This window comes from Xiphophorus maculatus, chromosome 23 (assembly GCF_002775205.1).
Source record: "Xiphophorus maculatus strain JP 163 A chromosome 23, X_maculatus-5.0-male, whole genome shotgun sequence".
Classification (NCBI taxonomy): Eukaryota; Metazoa; Chordata; class Actinopteri; order Cyprinodontiformes; family Poeciliidae; genus Xiphophorus; species Xiphophorus maculatus.
In genome coordinates, this window is record NC_036465.1 from 8806427 (window position 1) to 8824960 (window position 18534).

Below are 18534 nucleotides of genomic sequence, written 5' to 3' on the forward strand. Positions count from 1 at the left end.
GACCTCAAGTGGGTGGCTGAGGCGCTGGCCTCTGCGACCCGGAGGTCCTGTGAAGACAATAGCGGAGCTGTGTGAAGCGGGATCTGCAGAGTCGAGGGTCAGAGGGCCGCTGCGCCGGAGCGACCGCTTAGCGACAACACATGAAAAGAGGCTGAGTGGAGGAGGTCCAACACGGGGGGCGGGTTGCTTTTTAGGGCTCCATCCATCATGTGTCACTGCTGTCCTTTGGGGACGCGGATCTTTGGACTCACAGTAAATTGACCCCTATGTAAACAGTTCATCACTTAGACATAAATAATTTAGATCAATCAGTCGCTGAAGTGTCTTATTTATTTTCATTCTTTGCCGGGTTTTTAACTTTGTGGTTTGGAGTCTGATTGAGTGATTTTGGACAAAAATCTTTCATCTTCAGGGTGAAGAATAGAAAGATATGGAAGAGGATTAGGGCCGCTGAAAAAACACAAAGAATTCTGACTCAGAAATTCTGTCAGAATTCAGACTTTTTCTCAGAATTATGACTTTTCTGGGGAATTTTGATGTTTTTCTTAGAATTCTGACTTTAATCACAGAATTGTGACATTTTCTCAGAATTTTGACATTTTTCTCATAATTCTGACTTTTTCTCATAATTTTGACATTTTTCTCATAATTCTGACTTTTTCTCCTGAATTTTCGCTATTCTCACTATAATCTCAGATTTCTAATTCTGTGTCAATCTATGTCAAAATCCAAATAAACAACCAAACATTCTTATGTGCATGTCAATTATGTTGTCAGCAGATCAATAGCCAAGTAACTGTTTCTTAATTGTTATAGGATTTATAAACTTGCATTTATCTACACTGACAGCTTCGCCTAAATTTATTTATAGATTTTAGTTTTATGACTAGATTTGACTGATGGTGCATTAACAATTTAAACAATTCTGAGAAAATAGTCAAAATTCTGAGAAAATAAAAGTTAAAATTCTTGTTTTTTGTTTCATCGGCCCTAATCCTCTTCCGTAGAATGATGTCACAGTGTGGAGTTTTGTTTCTTTTACATACTCTGCATGCTTATGGTAAACAATACAAAATTTATAGCCCTTCCTGAAAAATGGGAGAAACTTTGCCTTCTTTGGCCAAAGGCGATAAGGAAAGTTGGACTTCTCACAATTCACAGCAACCTTTCCTGTTTATCGTCCGATAAACAAGACATAAGAAACAAGCAGGCTTATTTCGCAGGGTGCGGCTTCATAGCGGCTTTTGTTCACGGAAAGAATATAATCTGTGTAGCGAAATAAAACAAATGACTTCACGGTGCGGCTGAAACAAACACTGCGAGCCGTGGAGTCGGCCCGCTCTGATCGGTTTTTTCCTGCTGTTGCTCGGAGTGTCACCAACTTCAAACAGCGCAAATGATTTAGTGGCGCACCTTGGAGAAAAGACAAAAGCTGCACTGCAAAAAAACAAAGTCTTACCAAGTATTTTTTGTCTAGTTTCTAGAGCAAATATCTTAGTTCACTTGAAATGAGACAAAACAAACTTAAAAGTAACTTTTCAGCAACATACTGAAGCTTGCTTAAAGTCAATAATTCCTTCATATTGATGAAAAAGTCCTAGTAATAAGTGAAATATCTGCCAGTGGTATTTTTTTTAACCAGTTTGTGTTTTTGCAGTGTGGTAACCTCATCTCGCACCTCCCTCTCTTTCATCTCCCTCCCTCCCATCATGAACTGGTGTTTAGATTTCTGGATCCCGTTTGATTCAAAGACTTTTCAACTAGGGATTTATCATAAACCTGCATGCGCCAGCCCCTTTACCCCCCGTTTCCTCCGCTACCGCCGCCGCGTGCTTTTGCGTGTTTGCAGGAAAGGGGTGGAGATGGTGGGGCAGGAGGGCTTGTCTGTGACCCACAGAGTCAGTGATACATAAGCCACATGACCGAGTCGGCTCACAAGCGCACCGGCACGCTGACAGACCTGAACCAGCTCCTCTGAACTTGATTCGATCCTCTGACAGAAGAAGAGACGCTCAGATAAAGACGTGCCTTCAGTCTTAGAGAGGGAGCTGTCACACACTGATATACAAACACACACATTCCTAGAAACTGACACACACACAGAAGCAAACAGTCTCTCTCTCTCTCTCTCTCCTTTACTGCTCGCTCAGCTGCTCTCTCCCCCTCCCATCCACACACACACTCTCTCTCACACACACACACCACTACAGTATATCAGCGAGTGACTAGCGGAGAGCCAGAGGGGAGTGCAGAAATGAATGTGAAGATCCTGACGCTGGTGATTGTGCTCTTGGTGTCTCTGCTGTGTCCTGCCGGTGCTGGTGAGTACGCGAGAGGCCGGCCCTGTCGCTCGTCCTCTCCCTCTTTTTTTGCTTCTGCTCATATTTCTCCCTGTGTTTGTGCAGGCAGCTGTAGTTGATCAGTTACCCAGCATGGTTAGCCTTGTGTGGGCTCTAAAAAGGCAGGGATCTCAGCACCTGGTTGTGTACAGTACTGCACTGCAGTGGTTGTTCTTCACACTCAACTTGAATGTGGGTTTTGTCGTTTCGCCTCCCTGCTTCACCTGGATGCGTGTTTGCAGTACCTGGAGATGGTTTATCGGTGTGCAGAGCCAGTTTTGGCTATGAAAGATAGGATTTGCATTGCACATGTTCTGCGAGGTGAATCTTGTTTATTTGCAGCTTGATTTGTTTTTACATGCCTCTGGCTGTGCAGCGCCTATAGATGAATGCATGCCTCCTGTAATTGCTGAATGCATCGATGAGGATGATTAAACATAAACAATTTTCCTCTGGAGTCATCCGTCGGACCTGAAATGTCCGCTATGTGGAAGAAAAACATGAACTTAGGAGATGGGGGCTGGCTCAGGGAGGGAATGAGTTCGGCGGTGAGTTTCGATGTGCGGATGTGATGCAGGTAGCACTGAGGTGTGAAAAAACAACACTTAGGCCTGTGTAAATGTCTGGACTATATTTGGGATTGTCACCAAACCAAAAGCGCACACACAAGCTGTGTTTACGTTGAGGAGCCTTCCCAGACTGTTCAAGCTGGCATATGGAGCATTTCTTGCATGATTTGGTGATAGGTGGTGTGTAGACTTTATGTTTGGAAAATGCTGTCCACTTTGTGCGTCGATCCACAGCAATCACAGCTCCCATGCTGCACCGGCAACATGCTATTTTTGTCTGAGGACAGGGGGAAATGGGAAGCAATTATCTAGCATCATAGCCAGTGTCGCTTTTCACGCCCTGCGTGTGGCTGAGCGTGCTCCACGCCTGAAAAACCCCACCGTGCCACACCGAACGACGTGAGGGGGGGAAACAAGGCGGCTGCGCCTCGGGCTTTAATGGAAGCTCATCCCTCTCGACAGCCGAGTCCTTCTGCTTCTGCACCTTTTCTGCTCCCCTCCCGGCTGGCTCTGCTGGCAGGAGGAGAAGGGAGAGGGAGAAATGGAGTGAACGGGAGGCAGGGATGCAAGCGTGTTGCGGCGCCGATGGGTGTGGGGAGGGATGCTAGCTCGAGTGTGTCTGCGTAGCACAAGCCTCTGCTACAGTATGCGCCGTCGCTGGAAGGTGTCGGAAGAGACTCTGCATGTAGGCAGTGGGTGTGAAGCCTTTCATCTTAAAGGTGACCTATTATGCTTCCTTAGGATGGAGCTATAGGTCTATAAAAAACCTGTTCACAACATTTTTTAAACAAAAATCATTCTGAGATTCACATTTTCATCTGCTCAGTTCTCCCTATTTTGAGCTCCTGTTTCAGGGCGCTTTGTCATTTATAAGCTGCTGGTGGCCACGCCCCCCAACTCAATGTTTAAATTTGCACGTGAAAATGGCTGCAAACAGATGCACAATTGTACAACCGTATATCTTTGAAAAGCAGAAGTAGAGTCTCCTGCACAACCGAGAATGCAGCAAGTGGTTTCTGAATTAGCCTGGCCTTTGCCCTCCTGCGCCGCTTCACTTGATTCTAATCTCACGTCAAAGTTCAGTCTGGGTTTTCTCCCATTGAAGAGAATTTCTCTGCCCGGGTTGAAATTCAGCCAATCAGTGAAAAGAAAGAGAAGTTGTGAACGATGACTTTGATCTTCTGCTCTGTTCTGAATTGTAGTCTGCCTGTAGTTTAATCAAAGGCACCAGAGGAAGTGAGAGAAGCCAATCAGTCCATGTTGGCCACGTTTCCAAACACTGAATCAACATTAACTGCCATCTTGTTTGGACCGGCACCTCTCTCTTGCAGTGGAAGATGGTTGTTTACAGCGCAGGAAGTTACCAGGAAAGCTTCGTAGAGTCATTAGTAGAGCGCTTTACATATGTCACGGCCAAATGTTAGCGATTGGGTACAAATACAAACTTCAACAAAGTCCAGACCCTCTGGACAAAGCAGAACTAGTGGCTGGTTTTTACCAAGATATTTCTAAAGAGTAAGCCAACAACAAAATACTTTTCCAGCAGCCATTGTACAGTGTATAAAGTAGTCAAATGTGCTGGAGCTTAACTTGGGTTGCTAGGTAACGGACTGAGCATTTCTGGGGTTTCTAGGTGACGGGCAGTGCCTGCTGATTTGTGACGTTACGTGGGGCAGGTTTTTGAAACAACCCATTTTCCAGACACCAAAAAACATGAACTTATTGCCAACAACCAGCTACGTGTTTTTCTCTAAGTGCTTGGGCTGATTTTAGAAGAAGCAGAGACTCAAATGGAAGTATAAAAATGTGAGATTTGCATAATAGGTCCCCTTAAAGGAAATTGGTTTTCACGTTTAGAGTGTTTCCTCTCCCCTCCAGACATCTGTGGCTCTAAGAAACAACAGATTGGTTAAAAGAACGGAAAGTGTGCCGGATGCAACGAATACAGAACCGGATCTCTGTGACCCGAGGTGCGGAAGTGTCCATGTGTAATTATATTTATGATGCAGATGCATATTAACAAAAACTGTAGTGCAACAGGCAATTTATTCAACAACCTAAAGCTGTTTATAATACCCATTCAGCATCCTAAATGAGATTCTGAGGCCTTCTCTGTGGAATATTAGCATCTTTTAGCAGCACACCTCGATTACCCATCCTTGAAAAGCACTCTGGCTGAAGAGTGGCCTCCAGCTTTAGACATGTGGCATCCATAATTCATCCTGAGGCCGAACACTCTTCCTCCCTCTGTGAAAGTCTCGGGGATGGCATGTAAACAGTCCCTATTCACAAAACACGTCTGCCACAGCCTCTTACAAGAAATCAAAGCTTCACTTTTCTCTGCTGTGGAAACATCCTGTCAGTCTTTACCAGGAGACTTCACGAGATAAAAAACCAGCAGCAGCAGCTGGCTCAGACATGCATGCATGTACGCAGGTGCAGTTCAGCAGCGGAGCAGGTGATCCGCCGCCCAGATCACGATTATCAGAGGGAGAAATCGTCTGTTCGAGAAGAGGGCATCTTTATGAGAGCTGTCAGCAGAGCTATTATTCTGCATTAGACTTTGATGTATTGTCCGCGCCAGCAGGCTCTGCAGCGCCAGCATACAGGACAGACCTGCTATGATGCTCAGAGACGTATTAAGTAATAAAGACGTTTTGTGATGGCTTGATCAGACACAGTTTAAGGTGTCAAGGGTTTTAACATTATGGTGTCAATAATACTCAATTTTCTGGATTTACAGTCCTACACTGCAAAAACACAAACTCTTACCAAGTGTTTTTGGTCTAGCTTCTAGTGCAAATATCTTAGTACACTTGAAATAAGACAAAACTAATTTACATTACTTAAGTTTTCAGCAACATCTACAGCTCTGGAAAAACTTAAGACCCCACTGCACTGAACCTCATAGAAAACCTCCTGGCTTTTCCACCAAATATTGAGTTATGAGTTAAAACATTAGTATTGTTGTTTCTAAATGAATATGAACTTTGATCTATGCATTATTTGAGGTCTGAAAGCGTTGCATCTTCTTTGATATTTTCTGCAAAACAATGCTAAATTTTTGCTTTGAATTTCGGAGACATTCAGTAGTTCATAGAATAAAAGAACAATGTTCATCTTTACTCAAACATTTACCTATAAGGAGTAAAATCAGAGAAACTAACGTCTCTTAATTTTTTCCAGAGCTGTATACAGCTTGTTTTATGTAAATATTTTTTTAATATTCATTAAAAAAAAAAGTTCTAGCTCTTCTGGCTATAAAAAGAAATTTTTCCAATGTTATGAGTGAAATAATCTGCCAGTGAAACTGGTACTTTCTCATGAATACTCATTAATTATTGATTCAAAGCAACATCCTATATGTTGCTGAAAAGAAAAAACAAAAACAAACTGTTTAGGTCATTTAAATCTATATTTAGATTAACAACTTTATGAAACCCAACAGGTAATTTATCTGAAGCTCGAGTTTGCCTTCCACAAACAAAAAAATCAAACAAACAATGAATGATGGAAGGAACTATTTCTGCATAAAAGGACAAGAATCACCAAAAACAGTATAAATATATCAGCGTCTGCACATCAGCTAAAAGAAAAAACAAACTACTATTTATGGTCGGCATTGTCCATAGAAAGCTACTTAGTAGGTAAAAGGAGAATGTACGACTATTTTCTTGAGATTTTGTTACTATAAATACATTAAATCTTATCATCCTAATAGTCTGCATGCTACATTAGCTTCAAAATTACTGTGTCTTTTCTGTTTTCAATAAAAACATTCCCTTTATAAATGCTTTTTAGTTTTAAATTGTTGTGTTAAAACCATGAAATTGTAAAATCTTGGTATTTCTACACACAGTTTGCCTAATGGCCCATGACTAATAATATTCTTTCTGCACCAGAATCAGATGTAAGCAGGATGCTTTGACTCGAATCAGCTTTTTGTAACGTAAAGAAGATGTTTGAGTCTGTGGATGTGATTATGGACAGTGTGTTTAAAAGTGAAGCGGCTAAACTCTTCCAGATGTCCAGCGGATAAAAACTCCCTAACAGCGGGCAAGCCGTCGGGTCAAAGAGGGGAAAAGCAGAAAGGTTATTACAAGATTACAGTAAAATCAAAGCGACAGGCTTGTTTTTTTTAGACACAGGAGCTTTGAGAGGAGCAGCTGGGTTTATATTACTCACTATGCAACACACCCACAGCGTCAGATGGAGTCTGCTGCATGAAGACCCTGGATTTCCACCTCATGCTGCATCACAGCGAAACAGAGCCAATAATCTGACGATTCAAACACTAATACAGGTTCTGCATGTCAGCAGAGAACCATTTCCTTCAAATCCAGCTTTAAAACGCCACAAAGCATGGAGGATTTGAGTTCAGTGCATCGCTGTGAAACTCATCTTCATTTAGGGCCACATCAACATCATGGATGTATCGATAAAATCCATTAACATATCGATCAATAGCTTCTTTAAATGACATATTTAACATCTTTTCACACTAATCAGTCCATCCAGAATTTCAAGATTGTTTTTGTGATTTTTTTTTCAATCAATCAACTTCATTTGTATCTAAAACACCAAACTAAAAGTCAGAAAAAATAAAAACATACAGTAGACAATGGAGAAACCAGAGACAAGCATTACATTTTGACGAGTGCTGTCCTCAAATTCATCAATACAATAATTTATTTTTGCAATAAAAACCAGTGATTTGTAGAACTAATGAGACATTTTGCAATAGTTGAGCTTGTTTATGACAGTAAACATGACTTTTTGTTACTTGCCACATCGATCACAGACTGTAACTTGACTTCAAGTAGCGTTGAGGCAGCAGAAGTAGGAAATACTGCCACCTGCAGGGGGGAGTTAGTTTCACTTTAATTCTGTTTTTGACCGTTTCTTGCAGAAAATTTGCAACAAACTCAAAGTGAATAAGTGTGGGGATTTGACTCTTGTAAATTTGGGCAACAAATTGGACGAACTGGTTGATGTAATGCGGCAATATGCAGATTAAAACTGCTTTAATTTGATCGTAGGGATGCAAATAATCAACTCATTAATTGTCGATTTATGGTTCATTAGATTAAATTTAGTTGCAAACGATTATCTTTGTAGTTTGGCTGCCGTCCAGTAGAGGGCACTGCTCGTCAACCTTAAGTGGAGCAGTAAATACAGAAACAAAGATGGCAGCACCATACGAGAACTGGAAAGGGAAACGGTTCAAACGGAGTCTATCCATCCATCCATTTTCTAACACCCTCGTCCCCTAGTGGGGTCAGGAGGTGCTGGTGCCTCTCCAGCTAACGTTCCGGGGTCGCAGGGCAGCAAACTCCATGCAGAAAGACCCTGGGCCTGAATCGAACCCAGGACCTTCTTGCTGCATGGCAACAGTGCTACCAACTGCGCCACTGAGTCTCTGTTGGATGCAAAAGTAACTTTATGCAGTTCTGTTTTGAAATATAAACACTTGACAAACTCCTACAGTTTCAGCTTTGAGTTTTCTATTCAGGAACCTGAGAGGTTCATGTTTTGTTATAATTTATAAATGTTTATGTTTAATAATGTGAGAAAACCACAATTTTCAGTTTATTCAGTGAGTATTTAATACAGATGACACAAGGGGAAATATTTAGAATGTTTCCTCTTGTGTTGTGGATAGATGGTCAGTCCTTTTCATACTCTTAATAAAATGGCCGCTTTAGTCTATAGATAAGATCGATCAATTTTAGATCAACTCAATTAATAACTTGCATCCCTATTTGACTGACAAAATAACATTTAAGCACAATTGTTATGCTGAAGTTCCTATTTTTGCATCCTTCTAGAGTCTAGAGGGCCAAATAAGTAGCCACAGTGTGCCGGTTTTGGCCCGCAGGCCTTAGGTTCGACACGTGGTTTAGAGAATCGATTGCCACCATGAAGGTTTACGAGGTCGTATCCAAACAGCTTTTACTCCAACATTCAACACTGAGAAAGTTTATTCCTGGATGGAAACAAAAGCTAGACAGTTGCCAGTCTTCCCAGAGTCGGACATCTAAACAACGTCAAACATCTGAGGGCTGAAAGACGGAGCGACACCTCAGACTCCGCTGACCCCACTGACCCAGTTACAGTCAAAAAAAAAAACCTAACTAGTACAGCATGTTTGGAAAGCTTGCCAGGAGAAAGCCACTTTTTGTTGATGTTGCAGCATGATTTAGATTAGCAAAGTGGCCTTTAAGCAAACTGTGGATTTTCAGAACAAAGTCCTCTGGACAGAAACCACTGGAGCAGAGATGTTTTGTTCTCATGCATGGCATGAAAACCAAACTCACCATCTCAAACATCTTGCTTTAGCTGCCAAGCACAGGGTTGGAGCGGTAAACAGTTCGGTTTTGTCAACTACCTACAGCTTGAGTCAAATTATGGCATTTCTGTATACACAATCAACTACTTTAAAATGAAATGTGGGCGAAAATATTTCCTCATCAATGTGAAAGACTGACATTTTAACTCACAGGAGATTAAATTCAAGTTATGACTGATTCAGGGTGACCTGAAATTAAATTATAGTTCAGATTGTGTCAGCTGAATGCTTTCATTCTGCAGAAAAAGTGGGAAATATGACAACTAAATGACTTGAGAACAAAACTAATACTGTTTGGATCTACAAAACTTTCATAGATCAGTTTATAATACACCTAAAACGATTAATCGGATAAATCCTGATTAATCGATTATTGAAATAATCATACGGACTCAAAAAAAGAAAATTTTCTGAAAAACAACATATTCAGAGCAGTAAGTCAAAGCTGTGCAAAATATATATTCACAGATTTAGCATTAAATATAAAAACATCTACATCTGTAAATATGTTTCCGCCAGTTTTAGCTTCACTCAGTTCAATAAAATGTTTATTTCTTAATTTAAAAAAAGAACCAAATCATGTTTATTTGCATCTTTTAATGTATTTCTAACATTATATAAAAGTAGTTAAATTACAAATCTGTAGAATATGCCGAATTTGTTATCCAATTAATTGATTAATCGTCAGAGTAATCAATTATTAAAATAATCAATAGCTGTAGCCATGGTTAATAGTGAGTTGTGCTCAACAGCTACATTTTCAGCCAGAAACATCTAATTTCGTGTGATGCTTATAAAACTATACCACAAACAGTGAGTTTAACCCATTATATTTAAGAAATGTCCTATTTTGTTTAATTTTGTGCAGAAACGGCTTTAAATTTATGATGCAATCAGAACTTTGAGGCTGTTTTGGAGAGCTCTGACCTGTCAGTATGAATTTTAGCTGATTTGTCTGTAATTATTATCCTCCAAGTAAATATAGCACAGAAAGTATGTTTCAGAAAAAGTTAACATTTTCAATCACAGTCTCAAGTTTAAAGCTTAGAAGGAGCAAACAACTCTCATGTACTCTGTCCAGCCTTCCTGTTATCTACTGAAAGTCTTGTTCTCTCTCACTTCTTGGCAGCCTGAATTAACCATTGAAGTCTCTTGTACTTGCAGAAAGTACAATTTTCTAAAAAGCTTCTTACATCTCTTTCTTTCATATTTCTAAAAACACCAAAAAAGCTTTAATGCTACCATTGATTGTTTCGATTTTTTTTAACCAATCAGTTATTTTTACAGTAGACACAAAACCTTTTAGGTCATTTTTCTAGTGCAAATATCTCAGTACATTTGAAAAATGACAAGTAACTTTTTAGTAAGACCTTGTTTAAGGTCAATAATTCCTTATTATGGATTAAAAAGTTCTAGTTCTACTGGCAAATTTCTCTATAACAGGGAAAATGTTTTATTTAAGTTAAATAATCTGTCAGTGGAACTATAACTTTTTAAAGAAATCAATATTATTGACTTGAAACAAGATCGTATATCTTGCTGAAAAGTTAATTGTAAGGTAATACTGAGATAAAAACCATACCAAAGCTACTTGGTAGGATTTTGTGTTTTTGCAGTGTAAACTCTGACAAGGAGATTCCTTTTGCTGAATTTGTGTCCATTCTTGTCCTGTTTAATCTAATGAAACTGGTTTCACATCATCCAAACATTTTGCCATGAGAGCCAAAATCATTTTGTTGAAAACACATGAGGGGCATAAAAAGTATTTTAAACCAAACCTTTGTGCCTTTCCTAAAATTTTATTTCTCAAAAATTAACTACATTTTAAATCATTGTTGATACAAAACATAGAAAAAGTTTTGCATGTTTGTGTTATAAGACGGATTTCTTACTTTTTTGGGGCTGAATGCTTTGAGTTTAATAAAACTGGGTTGATGTTTAAGATTTTCTAAGATGTTTTTCTCTGTAAAAACATCTTTTAAAAAAGTGTCTTATCTGCATCAACCAGCCATGTTTGCATTGAGGTCAAGGGGCCGCACAAAATCCTTCAGAGGGCCACTAATGGCCCCGGGGCCACACTTTGAACACCCATGATGTAAACTACAGAATCATGACATGGTAGAGAATACAGAAAGGTGATTTTTCAAAACATCCTTCCCATCTGTGCATCATCACTCGTTGTGCATTTTGGGAGAGCCACGCACTAATGAGTGCGCTGGTCTGGGAGTCGATGAGGAGATTTAGTGAAAACTCGTAGCTCATTTGGACATAAGACCAGCGTTTGGGCTGACGGTCTCAGGAGAGATCGGCGGCTGAAGACTTTGGCATATGCGACCGCTGTAATGTGATTCAGAGCCTTTAAAATTAATAAATCTACTCACTTAGATGTTCCCTTGAGAGCAAATCCAGTGAAGCAGAGAAAAAGCAAAGGAGAAGTAAAAGATGGTCCAAAGGGGGCAGAAGAGGAAAAGGGCAAACAGGAAGGAGCTGAGAGGTTGCTTGAGATTTCCAGCAAAGGAATCATTTGTTGTATTTTTTTAAAAGATATATTTAATCAAGGGAATAATGAACCTGATCTGCTTCCTCTTTTAGTAACCAGTGTAGTTTTGGGGGTGGGTGCACTCCTCAAAACTTAATTAGACCCAGATATTTTTCAGAAAGCGCTCCGTTTTGCGTCCAATAAGAGAAATGATTTATGACTCTTTTTTCTCCCCCAACATCAAGGGTTACATTGGGAGTGTTTGTAGCGGCAGATCGGATTCCTGATCGCGACCCGAGTCGACGTTTTTATTAAGGAGGCTGCCAGAGAACAGAATAAATACTGCGGCCTTTAAGAATGCAGGTGCTCTAATTACTTTCAGGCTCCATTTGTTGGAGTCCAGAATGTGAAAATGTGACACTTTTATATTGCTTTACAGATACCATTTGTCGTAGGAAATCATTTTTCTGGAGCTGAGTGGAAGGAAAGGAAATCAGTCTGACAGATTGAATAAATGTGGACACTGACGCTACAATAAACCTCCACAGCAGCCATTATGGATCTCTGTAATTCGCTTTTGATTAAAAATGCTGCAAATCTTCTACTTATCTGACTAAGATGATCGATTTTAGCGCTCGTGAATTTGTGGATACATTGCTTGGCAAAAGTATTCATATTTCTTGAACCTTTTTAACATTTTTAATGTTACAAATTATAAATGTGGACATGTATCTTTGGATGTTTAGATAAAGTTCTGCATATTTGTGAAGTGGATGAAAAAGGATACATGAAAAAAATCAGTCTAAAGCAGGATAAAATGTATATCTCAAGTAGGGCTGAAACGATTAATCAGATTAATCAATTATTCAAATAACCGTCAACAATTAATCACTTACAAAATTAGTCAGTTAACTGGAGAATATAGAATCAAAACCAGCCATTTGTTGAAAGAACAATCCGTACAGAATGTGTTGTTCTTTCAACAAATTGCCTTTTTGAGTCTATGTACTCCAGTTAACGATTAATCAATTGCTAAATTATCATCATTACCATCATTTCAATAATTGATTCATCACGATTAATCTGATTATTCGTTTCAAACCTAGCTTGAGCAGTTTTGCTAACATTTTCAGTCTCTATATGTCCAAAGCTGCACAAAAGACTTTCAGCTGGAATAAAAGTTCATTCTGCAAAGTTTTGACTCAGTTTGCATAAAAGTGAATCACTCAGATTTTTACTTGTATATGAAAAAGGGGGGATAAAAGTACTTATTATTTGAACTCCACTTTATAATTACGGGCTCACTGAAAAAAAAAACAAAATATTATCAAGTACTTTTGGTCTCTAGTGCAAATATCTAAGTACAGTTGAATTAAGACGAACCACAGTTACAAGTAACTTTTTAGCAAAATATATAAGCTTGTTTTAAGTCAATCATTCCTTAATATGGAGGACAAAATACAACTTCCAGGCAGTGGCGGCCGTGCATTTCACACCGAGGCCTTCAGTAGTGCTCCGTCTGCATCAACCCAACCCTCAAAAACTATTTTATGGCTATAAAACTTCTACAGCTGCGACACACATGAAAAAAGCATCAAAAAATAACCTGATATAATTGCAATATTATTTAGGAATATAGCAACATTTTACTCACCAAAAATCCTGATTATTTGTACACAAAATCCATCCTCCTTTCTTTCCTCAAGAACATTTCAATTACTCTGTTGTGCAGATTATCCGTGAGTTTCAGTTCCATGAAGAAGTCCTTTTCTATCGCCATCGAAGCTAATGCTGAAAGTCCAGCCTGCCCTGTCGTATTTCTGGCATCAGTTTTAGTTAGTAGACTGAAAGTGGCGGACAAATCCTTTTCCTGGTTGTGACAGGCTTGCTAGCTTCGGAGTTGCCCGACCTAGCTTAACAATGTCCAGCTTTTCTTGAAAAGTCCGTCTTGAAAATGTCTTTGACAGTAAATCTCTAACCAAATCCATTTCTTCTCCTCCTTCACCCATTGCGGGTTGACAAACCAGCTATTAAATCAACACAACAATATCTTTGCTTGTGCAGCTCGCTACAGATGCAGTTTGCTAGCTCTTGTACGCTCTTTGACTAGCCAATCAGAGCGTGTCAATACGCTGACGTTTCCGTACGTATGCTAGAGGGCGTTGGTGTCGCCAACTCAAAATCTGATTGGTGGAAGCAACAGTTTGATGGACATTTATTTTATGCTACAGGGCCTCCAGGCAGATTTCTTTGACCCTGGCAACAAATAGTGGCTGAAATGTGATTGGTTAAATGCTTAAATATGAAAATACACGCCTGGAAGCAGCGCAACCAGGGGGCTAGCAATGAAAGGAAGCGGACAGACCATTTGGATTTGTTTAATACGTATTCATGGACAAAATATAATTAACATCAGTCTGTGATTCAGATATTTTTAGGCCAGCAGAGAAGGCCTTGCAGGCCCTGACGGCCCACCACTGCTTCCAGGGGTAGATTATTTTACTTATGGGAAGAATATTTTCTTATAAATGAAATAATCTGCCAGTGGACTAAGTATTTTTTAATAAATAAGAAATTAATGACCAAAAACAAGCTTGTATAGTTTGTTAAAAATTACTAGATCAACAATTCTTGGTAAGATTTAGTGATTTTGCAGTGTAAATTTCTCCTCCCTACTGGTTTCTTCAGAGAATAACCGAACATGTTGATGCTCATCATCTGGTTTTAAAAAACGCCAGGACCTCTGCTCTTATGTTCCTCTGCACAGTCTTCCTCATCTTCCTCACTCCTGGGTCCCTTCAGTAACAACAGAAATCATCCATTGATGAAATCATACATTATTCATCCAAATCGCTCTGCCTTTGATCACAAAAGTTATTTCCCTTTGGAGATTATTTCACACTTTCAGACGCTGGTCAATCCAACCATCAGCCTCTAAATAATAGCATGGCTCTCCCCACATGCTGCTTCCGGGATCAGGATGGGGCCCCACGCTGGGTCCCTCTGTCTCACTCAGGCCCCTGAACACAAACAGATGTTTGTAAAAATAGAAGAGCTAAACAATATAAGGAATTCATAAACATGCCTCCGGATCAGGAAAACAGTTTATCCTCTCCCTCTGGGCAAAGCGGTCCAATAAAAAAAAACTGAACTTCAGCTCACCTGCAGCTCAACCAGTCAGTGAAAGTCTTCAAAAATTTATTTCCTCACTAAATATGTGTGACGAATTTGGTTATCGTGTTTCATTGCGCTGGATTGACACAGAAAACACCAGGAAATGTGCTGCACACGTTTTTATGTGTGCAGCACGTTAAAGGAAAACACAGTAATGCAAAACAAGTGTGTCATTACAAAAAGGTAAAATCCTGTAAATCTGTTTAAAAAGTACAAAAACAAATAAATATCTTTAATAAAACACTAGAAATGTAAGGAAAATGTTCACTTTGCAGTGCCTTTTTAGCATTTTCTCTGTATCCAAGCATCGAATAACATTTTGTTTTCTCATTTTGTAGCATTATTTCTGTTAAATTAGCTTCTTTACTAATAGTTTTGTCTGGTAGATCAGCTTCTGTAAAGCTTCTCAACATATGGAGAGGCCATGTCATAATTTAATGTTACAGTTTCACCGATGTCTGAGAAAAACTTTAAATCAGTACGTTGTAACTAGACCTAGTCGTAATTGTTGCAATAAACTGTAATATTGTTGTTTGACGTTATTTCAATGTATTGATAATGGCATAAAAATGCAAGTTCCCTGTTTGAAAGACCAATAAACTGTAATTTTGTAAAGAATACTTAACATGGGAACTAGAAGATATATTGAATATCCAAACACCAAGAACAATAAAATGGAAATAAAAACTAAAAAAACTGAAAATATTAATAAAATAGACTAAAATGGAAATTATTGATCTCATTTTAATTTATCATGTGATTAATTTATTAAGTTGCTTAGTTGTAACAAGCAAAGACAAGACAACAATAAAGTGATACCTAAATATAATTAACTAATATAGATAACTAATTTAGCTGGACGATAAATTGTCCCAGAAGTTATTGCGATAAACAATAATATTGTTGTTTAATGATAATGGTGTAATAACACAAGAAAACATTCTCAAAGATCAATAAACTTTAAATTCTGATTAATATTCAACACTGGACCTGGAAGACATTTTAAATGTGCAAAATAAATAAACAAAATAAAAACAACAAATGAATTAATCAAGTCTGTGCAAAACAAAATTATCCTTTACAAAAGGCTAAAACACCAGAATGAAAACTTTTACCATCCAGTGTTCAGTAGAAAGAGAAAAACAATAAATCACGCAAATGGAAATGATTGAGGTCACTTAAATTTATTAAGTGATTAATTGATATATTGATTATTGCGACAGGCCTCGCTGTAGATTACATGCCTCTTCCTGAGGTTAATATCTGCTTCAGGAGTTTCTCTTTGATAACTAAGTTCGGTTAAGAAACATAGAAACCGACTCAATGCAGGCACTTTTTCCTTTAAATGTTCCCTATTTTCTTCAGATGAAACCGTCTGCCTCACATTTTTAAAAGCTGCAGTGAAACCTGCTCTGCTGTGGCTTTCAGTTTCTCTCTTTCTGCTACATGTCTAATGGAGGAAGACATGCAGATTCACAGCAGGGGCGACGCAGGTGAGGGAGGGGCCTGGTTTGCACTGCTGATGTGTGTCCATGGAAACGGATGGTTGGAGGATCCCTTTGTCCTTGACGTTGCGGTCTCTGGAGATCAGGGCAGCGGTTGGTATCGTTACCTACCGCCTGCATCGTACGGGTGACGCTGTTATCGGAAACAGCAGACCCAGCATCTCCCCTGCTCCTATAGCCGCCGATGTTTGGCACATCCAGTGGAAAGTTGGGAGGAAAAACCTCCCTAAGGAGGCGTTTTGTGTTTGTGTCTCTGATTGTTGACCATATTCCAGCCGAAAAATTGTACAAGACTTCAACCTGTTCTATAAAGTATCCTAAATTCTGAAAAAAAAAACTTTATACACGCATATTTCACACAATATGCAAAAAATGTTATGTGACACAGAGAGGGGTTGTAGTTTAAGACGATAAGAAAATAAAACGAAATAATGTATTAAAGAAACCAAAAATAGTTTTTGTTTATTAGTGAGGAAGGAAGGTTTATGTAATGGATTAAATCAGGGGTGAAAACTCATTTTCACTTTGGGCCGTATCAAAAATCTGAATGTTCTTAAAGGGCCCGGTTGTGCCAGGATGTATTAATAAAACCAATCAAACTGTTAAAATGTCAATAATCAGCTCTTCCTCCAAGACTTTGGCCAACTTTGAGAAAATCTGGAGTAAAATCAGAAAGAAAATGTGGAGATTTGTTGATTTTGTGAGAATTTTGCAGATTGTGAAAAACTGGAAGGACTTATTGGTATCATTTGGAATCTAAAGGGCCACATAAAAAGCTACGGCGGGCCAGATTTGGCCCCTGGGCCTTGAGTTTGACACATACGGATTAAATAATGAGTTTTAAAAAATCTACACCAGCTTAAAAAACTGTTTAAAACGGAGCTTATTAGGAAACATTTGTATGGGATGGGTGTCTCTAAGACCAAATAACAAGTGGCAAAGTTTTAGCTGAAAAACTTTAAGCTTTAGCTTTTAGCTTAGTTCAAATTCTGTAATAATAAAAATCTCCTATAAATCACCTTTGCTGTCCAGTTATTAATCAGTTAATCTAAAAAAAAATAGAAATTCTAATGAATGAACGCTTATTCTATCGATTTTCTGGCAATTAATCGATTACTGTGTTGATTAATCGATTATTCTGTCGGTTAATTGATTATTCTCTCTTTTGTTCTGGTGATTAATTGATCAGAAAATAGCTAACAGATTAGCCTTATACTTGTGTGTTGACATTAAGTCAGGCAGAAAAGGGCTAAAATTTTCATAAGTTGATGTTAGAAGTATTTTTTAGCTGCAGGTTCATCCGTTGCTACAAATGATCAAGCGTTCACCGAAGGACTGCTCTGTTGTTGCATTTAGGCAATAGAATGTTTATTTTCTTATCTGGAATTGAATTACTAGTTTATTTTCATATTTTAATGAATTTCTAATATTGCATAAAGCTGCAAAGTGTGATGACTTTTTATATGATTAATCAATTAATCAACTACTACTTTGATTACTCAGAGTAATCGATAGAATAATGGGTTACTAATATAATTGTTACACATTTAAAGTCAAAAGGTAGATCTTGTGAAAATGTAAGACTTCTCAACACGTCTTATGATAAAAAAGTAAAAGTGAAAACGTTGTGGTTTCCCACTCAGATGGATATATGGTTTTCTTTTTTTGGTCATTTTCAGTAGGTAGCAACCCACAGTAACCTTGTAGCCACAAATTCACCTCTTGAGCTGGAGTGAGATTGTGAATAAACCAAGAGGCAGTCAAGTGGTGAGGGGAGTCACAGGCTTCATTAACTGCTGCAGGCAGGCCCTTTGAACTCACAGAGCTCTGATCATGGCGGAGCATGCTGTCTCACACCTCATCATTTCATACAGTCTCTAATTCAGGGCCGTACAGCACTGAACTTCACAGACTCAGAAGGACATCTGTGGAAAGTCAGAAGCCTCAGGGCCGCCCGGTTTGTTTTTAATTAGTTTTGAACCTTCAGAGAGTGCGTGGGGTAACTTCCAGAGCCGGGTTTGGAAGGGGTTCAGCTCAAAAGCTTTCAGTAATGGGAGTAACTTTTCATGCATTTTGGTTTCCTCGACGGATTTTGGTGTAGACAAAGCCAGCCTTCAGC

The 18534-nt window shown here is 38.9% G+C and overlaps 1 protein-coding gene across 1 annotated transcript in view; it reads left to right on the forward strand.

Moving 5' to 3' along the window:
- Positions 1 to 1930: 1930 nt before the first annotated feature.
- The window catches only part of apln (apelin), a 32381-nt gene continuing 15777 nt past the window's right edge, over positions 1931 to 18534 (forward strand). Inside the window, exon 1 of the mRNA XM_014468947.2 lies at positions 1931 to 2321. Coding sequence (XP_014324433.1) covers positions 2255 to 2321 — 67 coding nt within the window. The 5' untranslated portion in view covers positions 1931 to 2254. The remainder of the gene's footprint in view (positions 2322 to 18534) is intronic.